The sequence below is a fragment of the Ranitomeya variabilis genome, chromosome 2, assembly GCF_051348905.1.
Source record: "Ranitomeya variabilis isolate aRanVar5 chromosome 2, aRanVar5.hap1, whole genome shotgun sequence".
Classification (NCBI taxonomy): Eukaryota; Metazoa; Chordata; class Amphibia; order Anura; family Dendrobatidae; genus Ranitomeya; species Ranitomeya variabilis.
Window position 1 is genome coordinate 440,393,446 of NC_135233.1, and position 12,794 is coordinate 440,406,239.

General features: G+C 47.8%; 1 protein-coding gene across 3 annotated transcripts in view; it reads right to left on the bottom strand.

The window, feature by feature from the left end:
- Window positions 1-3,946: 3,946 nt before the first annotated feature.
- The window catches only part of ACCS (1-aminocyclopropane-1-carboxylate synthase homolog (inactive)), a 53,512-nt gene continuing 44,664 nt past the window's right edge, over window positions 3,947-12,794 (bottom strand). For all 3 annotated transcript variants that reach the window (XM_077287079.1, XM_077287080.1, XM_077287081.1), the window contains 2 exons: window positions 6,788-6,941; window positions 3,947-5,668 (listed from right to left, as the gene is read on the bottom strand). In XM_077287079.1, coding sequence (XP_077143194.1) covers window positions 5,388-5,668; window positions 6,788-6,941 — 435 coding nt within the window. In that variant the 3' untranslated portion in view covers window positions 3,947-5,387. The remainder of the gene's footprint in view (window positions 5,669-6,787; window positions 6,942-12,794) is intronic.

Below are 12,794 nucleotides of genomic sequence, written 5' to 3' on the forward strand. Positions count from 1 at the left end.
CAGGATAAAATGGATCCTAAAATTTGTTGGACAATTTCTCCTGAGTACACCGATACCTCACATGTGGGGTAAACCACTGTTTGGGCACATGGTAAGGCTCGGAAGGGAAGGAGCGCCATTTGACTTTTTGAATGAAAAATTATCTCCATCGCTAGCGGACACCATGTCACGTTTGGAGAGCCCCTGTGTGCCTAAACATTGGAGCTCCCCCACAAGTGACCCCATTTTGGAAACTAGACCCCCCAGGGAACTTATCTAGAAGCATAGTGAGCACTTTAAACCCTCAGGTGCTTCACAAATTGATCCGTAAAAATGAAAAAGTACTTTTTTTTCACACAAAATTTCTTTTAGCCTCAATTTTTTCATTTTCACATGGACAACAGGATAAAATGGATCCTAAAATTTGTTGGGCAATTTCTTCTGAGTACGCCGATACCTCATATGTGGGGGTAAACCACTGTTTGGGTGCACGGCAAGGCTCGGAAGGGAAGGCGCGCCATTTGACTTTTTGAATGGAAAATTAGCTCCAATCGTTAGCGGACACCATGTCGCATTTGGGGAGCCCTTGTGTGCCTAAACATTGGAGCTCCCCTACAAGTGACCCCATTTTGGAAACTAGACCCCCCAAGGAACTTATCTAGATGCATAGTGAGCACTTAAAACCCCCAGGTGCTTCACAGAAGTTTATAACGCAGAGCCATGAAAATAAAAAAATATTTTTCTTTCCCCAAAAATGATTTTTAGCCCGGAATTTTTTATTTTCCCAAGGGTAATAGGAGAAATTTGACCCCAAAAGTTGTTGTCCAGTTTCTCCTGAGTACGCTGATACCCCATATGTGGGGGTAAACCACTGTTTGGGCACATGCCGGGGCTCGGAAGGGAAGTAGTGACGATTTGGAATGCAGACTTTGATGGAATGGTCTGCGGGCATCATGTTACGTTTGCAGAGCCCCTGATGTGCCTAAACAGTAGAAACCCCCCACAAGTGACCCCATTTTGGAAACTAGACCCCCCACGGAACTTATCTAGATGTGTGGTGAGCACGTTCAACCCCCAAGTGCTTCACAGAAGTTTACAACGCAGAGCCGTGAAAATAAAAAATCATTTTTCTGTCCTCAAAAAAGATGTTTTAGCAAGCAATTTTTTATTTTCACAAGGGTAACAGGAGAAATTGGACCAATATTTGTTGCCCAGTTTGTTGTGAGTACTGTTGTGAACTATACTTCTTGGCTCCCTCTTGTGGTCACTAGTGGTTTGGCACTTGGATTGTCTTTTCCCAGGTTGGTACTCACCTGGTTCGTTAGGCCTGGGGTGTTGCTATTTAAACTTCCTGGATTCTCAGTCCAGTGCCTGGCATCGTTGTAATCAGTTCATTTCTGTTTGCTCCTGTCTTCAGGTCCTGGTTCTTTGCAAGATAAGCTAAGTCCTGCTTTCTTATTTTTGTTTATTTGCATTGTTTAGATTTTTGTCCAGCTTGTACAAAATGTGATTCCTGATATCGCTGGTAGCTCTAGGGGGCTGATATTCTCCCCCCTCACCGTTAGTCGGTTCGGGGGTTCTTGGATATTCAGCGTGGATATTTTGCAGGGTTTTTTGCTGACCATATAAGTCATCTTACTATCTTCTGCTATTAGTCAGTGGGCCTCTCTTTGCTAAAATCTAGTTCATTCTTACGTTTGTCTTTTCTTCTTACCTCACCGTTATTATTTGTTGGGGGCTTGTATTATAACTTTGGGGTCTTTTCTCTGGAGGCAAGAGAGGTCTTATTTTCCCTGACAGGGTTAGTTAGTTCTCCGGCTGGCGCGAGACGTCTAGAATCAACTTAGGCACGTTCCCCGGCTACTGTTAGTTGTTTGTGCTAGGATCAGGTATATGGTCAGCCTAGTTACCACTTCCCTATGAGCTGGTATTTATGTTTGCAGACTTTGCTGTAATCTCTGAGATCCTCTGCCATTGGGATCATAACAGAGTACACTGATACCCCATATGTGGGGGTAAACCACTGTTTGGGTGCACGTCAGGGCTCGGAAGGGAAGTAGTGACATTTGAAATGCAGACTTTGATGGAATGGTCTGCGGGCGTCACGTTGCATTTGCAGAGCCCGTGATGTGCCTAAACAGTAGAAACACCCCACAAGTGACCCCATTTTGGAAACTATACCCCCCAAGGAACTTATCTAGATGTGTGGTGAGCACTTTCAACCCCCAAGTGCTTCACAGAAGTTTATAACGCAGAGCCGTGAAAATAAAAAATAATTGTTCTTTCCTCAAAAATTATGTTTTAGCAAGTAATTTTTTATTTTCGCAAGGGTAACAGGAGAAATTGGACCCCAATGGTTGTTGCCCAGTTTGTCCTGAGTACGCTGGTACCCCATATGTGGGGGTAAACCACTGTTTGGGCGCACGTCGGGGCTTGGAAGGGAGGGAGCACCATTTGACTTTTTGAACGCAAGTTTGGCTGGAATCAATGGTGGCGCCATGTTGCGTTTGGAGACCCCTGATGTGCCTAAACAGAGGAAACCCCTCAATTCTAACTTCAACACTAACCCCAACACACCCCTAACCCTAATCCCAACTGTAGCCATAACCCTAATCACAACCCTAACCCCAACACACCCCTAACCACAACCCTAACCCCAACACACCCGTAACCCTAATCCCAACCCTAACCCTAATCCTAACCCTAATCCCAACCCTAACCACAACTGTAACCCAAAAACACCCCTAACCCTACCCTTAACCCTAACCACAAGCCTAATCTTAACACTATTTCCAACCCTAGCCCTAATTCCAACCCTAACTCTAATTCCAACCCTAACCCTAAGGCTATGTGCCCACTTTGCAGATTCGTGTGAGATTTTCCGCACCATTTTTGAAAAATCCGCAGGTAAAAGGCACTGCGTTTTACCTGCGGATTTACAGCGGATTTCCAGTGTTTTTTTGTGCGGATTTCACCTGCGGATTCCTATTGAGGAACAGGTGTAAAACGCTGCGGAATCCGCACAAAATTAACATGCTGCGGAAAATACAACACAGCGTTTCCGCACGGTATTTTCCGCACCATGGGCACAGCGGATTTGGTTTTCCATAGGTGTACATGGTACTGTAAACCTGATGGAAAACTGCTACGAATTCGCAGCGGCCAATCCGCGGCGGATCCGCGGCCAATCCGTGTGCATATGCCATAACCCTAATCCTACCCCTAGTTCTAACCCTAACCCTAGTAGAAAAAGAAAAAAAAATATTTTATTTATTTTTATTATTGTCCCTACCTATGGGGGTGATAAAGGGGGGTCATTTACTATTTTTTTTATTTTGATCACTGCGATATAGCCTATCTGAAACGAATCTGCCTGCCGGCAGATTCGGCGGGCGCACTGCGCATGCGCTCGCCATTTTGGAAGATGGCGGCGCCCATGGAGAAGACGGACCGACACCGGGAGGCCCGGTAAGTATGAGGGGGGGGTGATCGGATCACGGGGGGGGGGACTGAAGCACAGGGGGAGCGGACAGGACGACGGGGGGAGCGGCGGACAGGACGACTTAGGGGGGCGGACCACATAACGGAGGACTGGGGAGGAGATCGGTGGGTGTGGGGGGGTACAGATTAGGTTTTCCAGCCATGGCCGATGATATTACAGCATCGGTCATGGCTGGATTGTAATATTTCACCGTTTTTTTGGGTGAAATATTACAAATCGCTCTGATTGGCTGTTGAAAGTGAAACTGCCAATCAGAGCGATCGTAGCCACGAGGGGACCACTCCCCCTGTCCCTGCAGATCGAGTGAAATTGGAGTTAACCCTTTCACCCGATCTGCAGGGACGCGATCCCTCCATGACGCATATGCTGCGTCACAGGTCGGATTGGCACCGACTTTCATGACGCAGCGTATGCGTCAAAGGCCGGGAAGGGGTTAATAAATATGACGCAGAACTGAGAGGCAAAGTCGATTTACACAATAACTGATTTTATTTACATAGGACCCCTTTGACTCTTCTGCCGACGGCCTTAAAAATAGACGCATCGCGACCAGGCGACGCACAGTCACGAGGATATGCTTTTCAGTGGATTCTTGAAACTGAAGCAGACAAAACTAATGTCACAGAAGAAAAAAAAAACACATAAAGGGTTACGGTGCATGAGAAGATTACATTTTGCAAGTCAGATACAAAGAAACATAGGAAACATCTGACATTCGTGTCCACGCAGTAGTAAAGCTTCGCACGTATGATGTACGTAGGAGTCACAGACGGAAAAAAGTATCACATTCTACAAAGCAGACTTTTTTTTTCCCCATTAGGATTTTTCCCTTTCAGTAAATTGACTTTAACCCCTTAATGACTGGTCTGTTTTGAGCCTTATTGATCAGTTTTTTACATAATCAAAAAAAATAGGTGAAAGTGACCAATTTATTTAAAGAGTCCACATCCTACAGCGTGCGTTACCCCAAGCTCAGGTCTCCATTTATTTTCTCCTGCTGGTTTGCATTCAGTGCTATGGGTAATGCACTCATCCATGATGTTTATAGCACTGGAATACACGGGGAAAAAATAAGTAAAAATGTAATCGACTTGAATCCTCAAGTGTCCAGAAGAAAATGTTCTGCAAATTTAATCAATAATTCAATAGTCTTTCTTATCTTCCATACACTTACATCTATTTTCACTGCTTTTATTAATCCTCCTTCCAACAGTCTAGTATATCCTTTCCCAAAATTGGGTGATCCGTGCTGAATTCTCACCAAACCTTTATGAAGAAATGGAGCGATCCATTAACTTCTGCCATTACTATTGTGCTGTCTTATAAGCAGCAGATTGACGCTGAGTGACATGATTAAGTCTGAGATCGATATGCATGTCGTGTGCTTCTCGTGGAGTAAATCTCCCCCCAATCGAGCTTTAAGGTGACTTATTCGATACAAAGAAAAGTAAAGAACATATAAATCACATTATTATTCTATCATGGCTCAGTGACTATTTCCTGCACTGATAAAAAAAAAAAAAAGAAAACCAGACTGAATACAGGAGAATACAGAACGAGCCGGGGTCATACTGAAAGTTACAGAAAAATGTGTAAAATACGCAGTACATTAAGTGCTACTGATTTTTTTTGGTTACAATTCCAGTTATTTGGTCCCTGTGATAAAAGACGAGTCCCCAGAACCAGTGTAGGACCATTGTACTGCCCATCCGCTGTGTCGGTGCTTTATGTCTTCCGTAGTACATTTATGTAGCCACATATGGGAGCAGCAACTGGTACCCAGCGACGCCTAACTGGTCTCCAATTGAGACCATTCCAATATGCCCCATGTAAGATGGAAGCATCAAAACAGACTTTGTGCTCAGGCCTCAGACAGTAGGAGACGACCACCTTGCCCCCGTTTTCGTCACTGCTTTCCCACATATTTGCTGTATACTTGGAAAACCTCCGGGTGTTGTTGCGCAAAGTTTTCGGCAGTGTTTTGCTGCAGCCAGTCGGACGAGCGCATCTGGTTCTGGAGCTGAACGATGAGATTGCCCAGGTTGGAGCTGGAAGGTTCGTGATGGCTGGACACATAGATGACCTCGTCCGTGCTGTCAGCTTTGCCGTCCTCCTCTACGGGGCTCTGCTGTTCCACCTGGAGCTCTTTCTCCCTCCTTTCTAGCACCTTGCGGATCCGCTGCATTCCTAAGAAGAGGAAATAAGGAATGGTGGATAGTTAGCTGGAAACGGTACACAGAAAACATAGGACGTCATAACCCAAACTTAGGATGGACCCTGCTATGGTTTTATTGTCATCCAAACCCAACTTTCCTGCTTCCCCAAATAAGTGGCTGCAGTCACCACTAGAGGGAGCTCAGTATACAGAGGGTCTCGTATGGTGGGGGATGAGATCCCTGGCATTTGTTAAAAAAAAAAAAAAAAAAATACCAACAGCACTTATGATATTCTCTTTTTCATTAATAGGGTTGTCCACCTTTGGGGACCTTTTTGTTGTTACTTAAATGCATGTATTTGGGGCTTAAAATAATTTTTGCAATTGGGCTTCATTAATAATTTTGCCTCGTTTGCCTTCTAGAGCCTCTGGGCTGCACCGAGTATTGCTGGCTGTAGAATGATCTAACTAAGGATCTACCAGTGAGTTTGCTTGTAACTATTTTATCTGAACTCCTCACAGATGATTTATGACCAGATCAAAATCAAAAGGGGTATTCTGATCTCCAAGATCCCATACCAATATGTAGTAGGTGCAATAATAATATTAGCAAATACCTCCAATTAGAAATGTCATATAGTTCTTCTCATTCGCTATGTTGCTTAACTCATGTACAGGACATTGCAAGAGCTTAGGTATCCATGGTTACAACCACTAACTCTATATGAGTGGTTGTAACCATGGATATTTAAGCTACTGTAATGCCCTGCACATAGGGCAAGCATCAGAAGAACTATACTGCATTTCTAAATGGAGGTATTTGCTAATATTATTATTACACCTACTACATATTGGGATAGGATCTGGGAATATCCCTTTAAAAGAACCTGTAAAAGCCAAACAGTGCAAAATTTGCAATAAAAATCAATTACAAAAAATACATTTTTTTAACCCCAAATACATGCGATTAATGAAAAAAAAAATCCGGATACGACTGACATCACATTTCTTATATTTAAAAACGCTTTCCCTGATTTATTCGACAAGAGGGCGTGGTATAGCAAAAAGGGGTGTGTCTTGCGTTAAAAAAAATAAATACAATTGGAGCAAAATATTGGCACAAAGTAAGCCAAGCATCCACGAGCACTTACCCAGCTGCAGCCGGTGGGTCTTGTCTGAGAATATCACTCTGAACCAGCCGGGCTCCGAGCATTCAAAGGCTTTACCACAAGACAGAAGAACCTTGTTATCCAGAAAGTCCCTCCAAAGGGAAACTTCTTCCTCAAAGGTCGGAGCCCTCAAATACTGCAGAAAACATCACAAGTGACCACAAAATAGTTACTTGTCTTGTCCATTCTCACGTTCCAACAACCACCTTCCAATTTTATTTTGATGTCAATGATTGAAAAAAGGATATTTTTGTGTACTCACCGTAAAATCCTTTTCTCCGAGCCAATCATTAGGGGACACAGGACCATGGGTGTTATGCTGCTGCCACTAGGAGGACACTAAGTAAACACAGAATAGCTCCTCCCCTGCAGTATACACCCTCCTGCTGGCTCTCAGTGAACCAGTTCGGTAACAAAGCAGTAGGAGCTTAATATTTAACAAGGATGAACTATGTCAAAAAACCAAGTTAACTCAACAAAAACCAAAGCCAATAGGCTAACAGGGTGGGTGCTGTGTCCCCCAATGATTGGCTCGGAGAAAAGGATTTTATGGGGAGTACACAAATATCTCCTTTTCTCCTACGCCTCATTGGGGGACACAGGACCATGGGACGTCCTAAAGCAGTCTCTGGGTGGGAAACAATTAACTGCAATTGCTACTTGCACCCACAAGTTAAAGATGCGGCACAGCCGCCTGCAAAATTCATCTGCCGACGGTCGCATCTGCCGAGGCCTGAGTGAATATGGTAATGTTTTGTAAAGGTATGCAGGCTGGACCAAGTCGCAGCCTTACAAAATTGTGCTGCTGAAGCTTGGTGCCGGATGGCCCAAGACGCACCCACTGACCGAGTGGAGTGAGCCTTAATCCCTGCTGGGACAGGAAGACCTCTGACTCGGTAGGACTCCTGAATAGCTGAACGGATCCATTTGGCTATTGTCGCCTTGGAAGCGGGAAACCCTTTCCTCGGTCCTTCCGGGAGCACGAATAGGGCATCTGACTTGCGGAAAGACGCTGTCCGCGAGATGTGTCTCCTAAGAGCTCTCACTAACTCCAGTGTGTGAAGGGCTTTCTCGATGCGATGGACTGATGCCGGACAGAGTGAGGGTAAGACAATCTCCTCATTGAGATGAAAAGAGGATACAACTTTCAGTAGAAAAGACGGGGATGTCCTCAAAACCACCTTATCCTGATGAAAATTCAGGAACGGAACTTGAGAGAACAGAGCCGCCAGCTCGGAGACTCGTCTGATAGAGGTGACCGCAACTAGAAAAGAAGCTTTCCATGAAAGGAGAGACAGGGAAACCTCCTGTAGAGGTTGGAAAGGAGCCTGTTGCAAAACTCTGAGAACCAGATTAAGATCCCATGGTTCCAACGGCATCCTATAGGGGGGCGCCCGATGGGAGACTCCCTGAATAAACGTCTTGACCTGTAATCTGTTGGCAATCCTGCATTGGAAGAGAACAGACAGGGCTGAGATCTACCCCCTGAGAGAACTAAGGGCGAGACCCAAGTCCAAACCGTTTGTAAGAACTCGAGAATGGAAGGGATGGAAAAATGTAGAGAAGAACGTCCTCGGTCGCTACACCATGAAAAGAAAGTCTTCCAAGTGCGATAATAGATACGCATAGATGTAGGCTTTCTAGCGTTGATCATGGTAGCTATGACTTCTGGAGAGAAACCTGCCTGAGTTAGGACCCAGGACTCAACGGCCATGCCGTCAAACACAGGGCCTCTGAGTTCTGGTGGTAAAAGGGGCCTTGAGATAGCATCTGCGCGATTCGGTAATCGCCAGGGAACGTCGGCAACTAGTTGAACTAGCTCCGCGTACCATGCCCGGCGCGGCAATCAGGATTACCGGCACCCTCTCCGCTCTGATTTTCTTGATGACTCTCGGTAGGAGAGGAAGCGGGGGAAATATGTACGGAAGCCGAAAATGATGCCAAGGGAGTACAAAAGCGTCTGCCCCGATGGCTGCCGGATCGTGGGACCGAGCCATGAAGTCGGGAACCTTGGAATTCAGCCGTGAGGCCATCAGATCTACGTCCGGGGTTCCCCAACGACAGCAGATCTGGTGGAAGATCTCCGGATGGAGAGACCACTCCCCAGAATCGAGGCATTGCCGACTGAGGAAGTCTGCCTCCCAATTGTCCACTCCCGGGATGTGAACCGCAGAGATCATTGAGCGGTTTTCCTCGGCCCATCGGAGGATGTGGCCTACCTCTGTCATGGCCGCCCTGCTGCGGGTTCCCCCTTGACGGTTGATGTATGCCACTGCAGTGGCGTTGTCAGACTGAATCCTGATTGGGGGACCTGCTAGGAAGGGATGGAACTGGAGAAGTGCCAGCCTGATCGCCCGGATTTCCAAGATGTTGATTGGAAGACGTGATTCCTGGGAAGACCAGCGGCCCTGAGCAGTGTGATGAAGGAACACCGCTCCCCAGCCTAGAAGAATGGCGTCTGTCGTCACAACCAGCCAGTGTACTGGAAGAAAAGACTTCCCTTGATTCAGGGAGGATTTCAATGTCCACCACCTGAGAGACTGTCTGACTCGCTGGGGAAGGAGGAACCGACGGTCTAGGGAGAACGGGTTCCTGTCCCAAACAGCCAGGAGGGCATGCTGTAGAGTACGGAGGTGTAGTTGGGCAAATGGAACCGCCTCCATAGCTGCTACCATCCTGCCGAGGACTCTCATACTGAAGAACAGAGAGTGAGAGCGAGGCTGAGAGAGCTTCTGAGCTTCTCGCTGTAAGACTGAGATCTTTTCCGGGGGAAGAAGAACCAACCCCCAGGACGAGTTGAGTATCATTCCTAGAAAGGAAATTCGCTGAGCCGGTACTGGGGAAGATTTTTTGAAGTCTATCTTCCAACCCAGGCGAGAAAGGGTATCTATTGTGATGGCCACGGCTTCCTTGCAGGAGTGGAAAGAGGGGCCTTTGATGAGGATATCGTCTAAATACGGGAGCGCCACCACTCCTCGGGTGTGGAGTATGGCCACGGCAGCCGCCATGACCTTGGTGAATACCCTGGGAGCGGTGGCGAGGCCGAAGGGCAGAGCAACAAATTGGAAGTGATCTTCCTGAACTGCGAAGCGAAGAAACCTTTGGTGAGAAGGTAAAATAGGAATGTGGAGGTATGCGTCCTGGATGTCTATAGACGCCAGGAACTCGCCTTTTTCCATGGAGGCGATGACAGAACGAAGCGATTCCATCCGGAACCGTCGTACCCTGACGAACCTGTTCAGCAGTTTTAGGTCCAGTATGGGCCGTACTGTACAGTCCTTCTTTGGAACAATGAAGAGGTTTGAATAAAAACCTTGAAACCTTTCGCTTTGAGGGACCGGAATAATAACTCTGTCTTTTCTCAGAGAGCTTATAGCTTTCAAGAACTCTGATGCTTTTGCCCTGGGAGGAGAAGACAGGAAAAAACGGTTTGGAGGATGAGATAAGAAATCCATCTTGTATCCGGAGGACACTAGATCGCGGACCCACTCGTCGTGAACGACCGGGAGCCACGCGGCACTGAAGGAAAGCAGGCGGCCGCCTACTTTGAGGGTGTCCCCCGGATACCGCAGTGAGTCTGTGTGGAAGGTCTGCCCGTTCTGGCGCCTCTGGATCCCGGCTGCCTTGGCCTGCCTCTCCATGAAGGGGAAGGCTTAAAAGAGGCTTGTGAACCTCTGTCTCCACGTTGTGCCCGGCCGGAACCGGGAGATGTGGAAGTAGAGGACCAGTTTGAGTTGTAACGAAAAAATCAGGAACGAGCCTGTGGTTGCGGGTTCCGAAAGGGCCGAGGGGGTCTCTGTTATGGAAGAAATTTACTCTTCCCTCCAGTGATGTCAGAAATTAACTGGTCGAGCTTTTCGCCAAAAAGGTGACCGCTCTGATATGGGAGAGAAGTCAATTACTTTTTGGAAGTAGAATCCGCACGCCAGTCCCTGAGCCATAAGGACCTCCATATGGTGATGGCATTTGCTGCTACTTGAGAAGCGCAGTCAGCGGCATCCACGGAAGCGGTCACTACAAAATCTCCAGCTCTGGCTATTTGAGTAGTGAGGTCTGCTATCTCGGGAGGAAGATTGGTATCCAGTACTGCTGAAGACAAGACCTCAGCCCAGTGGGTCATAGCTTTAGCCACCCACGTAGTGGCAAAAGATGGAAAGAGTGCGTCCGCTGAGGCTTCAAAGGCTGAACGCGCCATATTGTCGATCTGACGATCGGTTGGATTTTTGATAGAGGCGCCCTCCGAGGAGGATAAAACAGATTTGGTAGCCAGGCGCGATACCGGAGGATCTACTGGGGGAGATTGTGACCAATCTTTTCTTAGATCCTGGGCAAAGGGATATTTGAACTCCATGGGCTTCTGCCCTGTGAATCGTTTATCTGGACGGATCCTGTGAGATTCAACAATTTGCTTAAACTCGGGATGAGTGGCGAACACTCTGTGAGCTCGTTTGGTCCTCTTAAAGGACACGGCATGATCCGTTTTAGATAAGGGTTCCTCCTCAAGTCTCAAAGACTTATTCACTGACTCAATTAGAGAGTCGAGAGTCTCCTGATCGTGATGAAATTCCTGATCTAGGGACGTATCAGAATCGTCCTCTGAAACAGGTTCTCTACTAGCCCCAATGGAAGGGGAGCAAGAAATGGAGCTCTCAGAACCCAAAAACCATTGACGGTCTGGGGATATGGCATGAGTCCTTTTCCTGGAAGAGTGAGAACTCCTTGGCAAGGTACGACCCCTGGAGTACGAGGGGTTCTGACCATCGGAAGCGTCGTCCGTATTAGTGCCCTGGTCAGAGGAAGGGTCTCGGAACGAGTCTAACGCTTTTGCCAGGGATGTCATAGACCGGGTAAGGGAGGTAGCCCACTCCGGGGGACTAGGCTCACTGGGTTCAGTATCAGCAACAGGTGGTTCCTGAGCCGTCACCGGTTCACAAGCTGTGCATAATGCAGTATTGTGACCCCGGGGTAATGATACCTTACAAGAGGTACATGCAGCGAAAAATACAGTGTGGGTTTTCCCAGACTTTTTGTGAGGCTTCGGTTGAGACATAGTAAAGCCTGGAGGAAAGCGCTTACTAGCAGGGGAAGGGTTAAGCTATGTGTCTGCAGCTTACCCAGGTCCTGTGTCTTGAGTCCCCAGGGCAGGTCCGCAGTGTAGGCAGAGAAAAACGCTAGTCCTGAGGGCTGTGATAGGAAACGCTGGAGCAGTGCTGCAGCATCAGGGCTGTGGGTGTCCCAAAATGGCCGCCGAGACCAGGAAGTGGGAGCTCATCACAGGGAATGAGAAGCCCCAGAAAAAGTGGGCGGGACTAACTGCCGGTGAGTGCGGCCAAAACTCCGCCTGTATTGAGGGAATTTTTTTTTTTTTCTGCAGTTGCGGCCTGCAGCGCCGCGACCGCTATTAGCGCCATCATTAGCTGCACTCCTTCGTGGGGTTGCCGCACTAAGGACCACCCACGGACACAGGCTTAAGGTGCGGACCTCCCATACCCCGGGAACCAGGACCCCCCAGCGCCTCGGCCCCCGCAGTGTACTCACGGTAGATGCGGTGGGCTGGTGCTCAATCCACCGTCGCCATAGTCAGGGAGGGGGTGGAGAGCTTCTGCCGCCAAGCGTCATCCGCTATATCAGTGGTGATGCAGAGGGGGGCTGCACGGACGCCATATATATCATGTCCGGCTATGCACCTGGCTCCAGGAGAGGTAGATGGAGGGTTACTCCATGTGGTCGCCTGCTATGGAGGGGGGAGATCGGAACGCGAAGGAACCTTCGCCCGTAAGGTGAGCTCAGGGCTGGCATCCAACGTTGCAGGAAAGGATACGGGAGGAACGCTCCACGTACTTGCCTGTTGATGGTTCGGGGGAGATCGGAGCCTAGAAAGGATCCGTCGCCCCCATTCGCTCCGCTAAAGGAAAAAAATAGAACAAAAAATCAAAAATTAAAATAAAAACGGTGGGGTCTGAACCAGACCCAAGTGCCTCCTACAGAC